We start from the raw sequence: 6,000 nt of genomic DNA, 5'->3' as shown, positions 1-6,000 counted from the left end.
TCTATATGCGTCTATATTCGTTGCTAACAACGTACTATACTTACGGGTCATATTCAGTCAATCGTAAGGAAGAGTTATCGCGCATCCCTTTGCGCATGCGGCAATGCTCTGAAGATCGACTCTGAACACCACGGTTAGTTCCGTAGATATAATCGTTTTGAGTATTTCATGAAAAAAGCACCAAGAATACCTGTATCATGAGATACTGGGACAATTTATTGCAAAACATCAAAAATAGGTTTCTTTGTAACTATTTATGCGTTAAACCTAATATAACAAATTAAAAAAAAATAAATCTAGATTCTGTAATTATACTTCGTATACAGATTGTTCGAAAAAGAACATCTTGTACTACTCAAGTCGCTTATCTAGGACGTCGAACTCTTGTGTGTATACTTAGATTCGGCCAACCTGTGCACTGACGTTTCGCCATCACCTGATTGCACCACCTGCAAAGCACCAAATCTCCTTAGTAGGTCATCTGTACGCTCAGGCCCGGACTGGGCCGACTAACCTCAAAATATTCCATGCATTTTACGACCAGAACGATGTATGGCCTAAATTTACATTGTTGCTAAATGCGATCGACACAAAAGGCACAAAAATATATTTCTGTTTGAAGAAATTTAACATTAAACTATTTAAATTTTCTTATTTTTTGAATTATTTTTAAATTTTTTATTTTTTTTACTTATGGAAATTTTTTTACCATCATCCTTCCAAAAAACCTTCCGAAATTTAAGGAATATTTTTGATCACCCTTTTGTGCCGCCTGGTACATGTTTACATTGATTTTGGAATAAAATTAATTTTTTGAGCAGTTACTTAACAGCAACCTCTTCCAAAAATGGCGTGACCTGTTTTCAGATGATTAAATAAAAATTGATTGATTATTCATAGAGATCCATTAAAGAAATGTATGAAAACACGTTGTTCAACTTTTTTTATCAATACAGTCATAGAAAAATTTTTGTTGCAGTTTGTAGGACCCATACAGCTATAGTAAATGCTAATAAAACAGAGACGGATAATACACAACCTAAAAATAATTTTTTCCACAGTAAAACATGTAACATTCAAAAGCAATAACACAATACAGATCTGGTAGTTAATTTTATTTAATATTCAATAAATATACTTATGGTAAATAAAATATTTCGGCAGTTATACCTAGTCCGGACCTGGTTTTGTAAGCTTTTGCATTTTTTGTACAATGCTATGAAATATAACAAAGGAAATCAGCTAAAAGGTACAAATGTGCATGTATATGCAAATTTTACTAAAAAATAATTACACAAATACAAAATAAAATTGTTATTGTTACTTAAATTTTTCTGTCTGGTATTTTTATATCGTGTTGTAATAAAAGGCAGCTCTTGCATGCAGAACACTTAAAAATACGTATTAAAATTATTCAACTGGAATATCTGGAGGGAGGCCATAGAAAAGGCGTACTATCTCGTTGGTATCGAAATTTTTAATGCATCATTGCTTTTTATTTAACATTTAGCAAATAAAGAGATTGTCTTCTTTCATTTCATTATTGTAAAAAACTACGCATTGTAGATGAAAACAGTCAACAGACAACTTTCTTGAAAACACTAAAATCTTTAAAATGAAATTTTCTAAATTAAAAAATATTTACAAACAAAACAGCTATTGCAAATTAAACTCAAAAGTAAGCATGTTTTTGAAGTGTGTATAATTATTAAAATAAACAATAAAAATAAGGTTTTGTTGGTATCATTTTCTTCGTAGTCTCAAATTTTCATGTTTTTACAAAAGTATAATAATTGTAATTGTTTACTTAAAAATAAATGCTTACTTTCGGGTTTAATTTGTAATAACTTATTTGTTTATAAACATTTTTTAATATAAATCTTATTTTAAAGTATAAGTATTTTCAAGAAAGTGGTCTGTTGAATGTTTTCATCTACAATGCTTAGATATTTCACAATATCGAAATGAATGAAAAACAACGCTTTTCTGTTTACATATTAATAAAAGGCAATGGCCCAGTAAAAATTTCCATACCCACGAGATTTCCTTTCCCCAGACATTTCCTTTCCTGACGAATCCTTTATTTGATATCCTGGTTTACTAAAAGAATCAACAGGTCTTAAAGATTGTTCTAATGCAGCAAGTGAAACTCTTGTTGTTCCATAATTGCTGCACCATTCATAGGAAATATATACCAGCCAGAAAAATCTAAGTTCTATACTTACCATAAAAAATTACATTAATGCAATAATGGAAGCAAGTATTTCAGATATGTAATCTATCCTTAGTAGATATTTGAAGAATTTGATAGACGTATAATTTTTATTTTCTTTTCTATTTCTGTTTTACCATTTTGTCTTTCAAATATCTGCTAGGGATATGTATATTGCATTTCTTCCACTATAAACCAAAATTATTTTAGAAACGTTTCTTTCTCTTCTCGTTCAATCAGCTCCAATTCGAAAACTTTTTACCAACCTAGTTCTTAGTTTTGTAATTCTAGTTAATTTTTCCTAAATCAATAACTACTTTTCTACCAAATGCTACTAAAATAATCACTTTTGTTTTACGTATCACTAAATATTTAGATCTACACTATTTCTAGAAGAGGAAGGCTATAAAAAATCCAGATGAAAAATTCATCCGTCGACATTAAGGAAAAATCCCGAAACAAGTCGATTTTTATTTTTAAATTATGATTTTTTGGCATACGTATCATACTAGTGACGTCATCCATCTGGGCGTGATCGATGATTTTTTAAATGAAAATAGGGGTCGTGTGCTAGCTCATTTGAAAGGTTATTCAATTATTTATTAATTAATATAAACATTAACATATTAATTTATGCAGGGTGGCAAAAAAAAATAATTAAATTAATTGACGCAAACAGAATAATGTAAGTAATTTATTTAATTATTCAAAATACATTTTACTGTCGTCAGAAAACAGAAAAAATGTTTATTTGACAAATAAACATTGCTCTTCGCTTAAATTCAATGTTACAGCTGCCACTCACCTGCCTCTTGGCAGTTTGAACATTGATTTTGAGCGAAAAGCAATGTTTATTTGTCAAATAAACGTTTTTTTCTGTTTTATGACAGGAGTAAAATGTATTATGAATTAAATAAATTTAATATAATATTCTTCTTTTTGTGTCAATTAATTTAATCCGAAATCATTTTTCTTAGACACCCTGTATAAATTTACGTTAACGTTTATATTACTGAATAGAGAATTGAATATCCTTTCAAATGAGCTAGCACACGACCCTATTTTCATTTAAAAAAACCACCTATTATGTCATCACGCCCAGATGGATGACGTTACTAATATGATATCTTATGCCAAAAAATCATAATTTAAAAATAAAAATTGACCGTTTTCGGGATTTTTCCTTAAAATCGACGGCTACGAAATAACGAATTTATTCCTTACATTTACACCATATTGTATATCAAAAAAGGTCTGCCTAAGGTAAAATTCTTAATAATTTGTATACAAGCAATATGTTATGATTTTGAAATTGGAAAAAGTGAATGTAAAGAAAAAAGGGCCGTTGTTTGAGCAACTGCAAAGGAATTTAATTTAAGGTGAAACAGTAGCGATCAACAGGTAGCGAAAACGCGTTCCAAGATTGCGGTTGTAATTTTGAATATTTTTTCGAGATATTTGGCACACGTATTCGTAATATAATAAAGAATGGCGGTACAGAGCCCAATTTGAAAAATATATTAATATGTGGAAATTACTCTGTAATTAAATACAATATTAAAAAAATGAGCCTGTACCGCCATTAAGAAGAACAAAAAAATACACTTTCTTCAAATAAACTTTTTTATCCGATGCCTAGATTTTGTGTCATTTTGGAACTACTAAAATTTTTTATTTCATTAGTAGTTCCAAAATGACACAAAATCTAGGCATCGGATAAAAAAGTTTATTTGAAGAAAGTGTATTTTTGTGTTCTTCTTAATGGCGGTACAGGCTCGTTTTTTTAATATTGTATTTAATTGCAGAGTAATTTCCACATACACTCGGGTGCAAAATTAACCGGACACCTTAAAAATGGGTAATTTTTGATGTCTCGCAATTCCTAAACCTGTTGTCCGATTTTAGTCATTTTTTAATATGTTATAGCCTTATTCTTTAACAATACCGTTTTAATAATATTGTTGCTAAACAGGTAAATTTTCATTGTATACGAGGTGTACCAATGAAACTGTGTTTTTTTCTTAAACTTCGCATCACCCTGTGGAATATTCTAGCATTTACAAAATACTGAAATTGAAATCTAACTACAGTCTCATGTTTTCTAAACATTTTGCTTTTTGGTTCATTTGCGTACATTGGACCATAAAAAAGTTGTGTAATTTAACAACTAGCCATGTTTTTCATCAATACAGGGTCTTTTTAAATAAGTATGGCAACCTTTAAAGGGTAATTCAGCATGAAAAAATAATGACAGTTTGCTTTATAAACGGTATGTTCGCAAATGCTTCGTTTCTGAGATAGGGGGTGTTGAAATTTTTCTTACAAACTCATAATTTATTTATTGCTTTAAAACAGGTTGAGATATGCAAATGAAATTTGGTTGGTTTTAAGACGTAGTTATTGCACATTTTTTGACATACAATTAAGAATTTAATATTCACCATTGGCGCGCATACGGGTAATATGACTGCTCATATTACCCGTTTGAGCGCCAATGTTGAATATTAAATTCTAACTTGTATGTCAAAAGTTGTATAATAACTACGTCTTAAAACCAACCAAATTTCATTTGCATATCTCAACCTGTTTTAAAGCAATAAATAAATTATGAGTTTGTAAGAAAAATTTCAACACCCCCTATCTCAGAAACGAAGCATTTGCGAACATACCGTTTATAAAGCAAACTGTCATTATTTTTTCATGCTGAATTACCCTTTAAAGGTTGCGATACTTATTTAAAAAGACCCTGTATTGATGAACAACATGGCTAGTTGTTAAAGTACCTAACTTTTTAACGGTCCAACATAAGCGAATGACTCAAAAAACAGAATGTTGAGAAAACATGAGGCTATATTTGGGTTTAAATTTGAGTATTTTGTAAATGTTAGAATACTCCACAGGGCGATGCGAAATTTGAGAAAAAAACACAGTTTCATTGGTACACCCGGTATACAATGAAAATTTACCTGTTTAGCAACAATATTATTGGAACGATATTGTTGAGGAATAAGGTTATAACATACTAAAAAATCACTCAAATCGGACAACAGGTTTAGGAATTGCAAGACATCAAAAATTACCCATTTTTAAGGTGTCCGGTTAATTTTGCACCCGAGTGTATTAATATATTTTTCAAATTGGGCTCTGTACCGCCATTCTTTATTATATTACGAATATGTGGGCCAAATATCTCAAAAAAATTTCGTTTTTGCTACCTGTTGATCGCTACTGTTTCCTCTTAATTGGAAATTGTCATTAGAATTTTTTTTTAAATTAGTTTGATCATTCTTCCTGAATGTTAATCTAGCCGGGTTAAAGTCCCGAGAATACCTTAGTTCTCTGGTCTATTTAAGCTTTTCTGAAACGGTTTCAGCTACCTTTCCTGGGTATGTTCATTAAAGATATTCACAATATCATCACGTAGTAATATTTTTAAACTCTTGGTGTATTAAAATAATAAAAGCAAGCTTAAAAAATTGTTTAATGGACGCCAGACATTGATCTGTGGCACCTGTGGGTTTTCGAGACTATGCAGGTGTTAAAAGAGTTACATGATTGCAGGTCGTTGCAAATTAGTGAAGCTGTTGGTTGTTGTTACTGTGTTCTCGATAGATTGGATATTTCTAGTTTTTTCGTGGTAAGGCGTATCACGAAAGTTTTAAGAAATTATGGATATAACTAAATAAATTGTGCTCTTCTCTGACTGAGCGATAATTCTTAAAAGAAAAATTCTAGAATCTTGAATAGGTTCATTTTTGTCTAAGAAAGAACCCACTTGAATTTGAGGT

The 6,000-nt window shown here is 30.3% G+C and overlaps 1 protein-coding gene across 1 annotated transcript in view; it reads right to left on the bottom strand.

The window, feature by feature from the left end:
- Nucleotides 1–235: 235 nt before the first annotated feature.
- LOC126887284 (cyclin-T) overlaps nucleotides 236–6,000 on the bottom strand; it is a 100,982-nt gene continuing 95,217 nt past the window's right edge. Inside the window, exon 9 of the mRNA XM_050654694.1 lies at nucleotides 236–449. Coding sequence (XP_050510651.1) covers nucleotides 369–449 — 81 coding nt within the window. The 3' untranslated portion in view covers nucleotides 236–368. The remainder of the gene's footprint in view (nucleotides 450–6,000) is intronic.

Source organism: Diabrotica virgifera, chromosome 6 (genome assembly GCF_917563875.1).
Source record: "Diabrotica virgifera virgifera chromosome 6, PGI_DIABVI_V3a".
In the NCBI taxonomy this organism is placed as follows: domain Eukaryota; kingdom Metazoa; phylum Arthropoda; class Insecta; order Coleoptera; family Chrysomelidae; genus Diabrotica; species Diabrotica virgifera.
The sequence above is the reverse complement of the archived record's forward strand: the minus strand, read 5'-3'. Positions and strand labels throughout refer to the sequence as shown.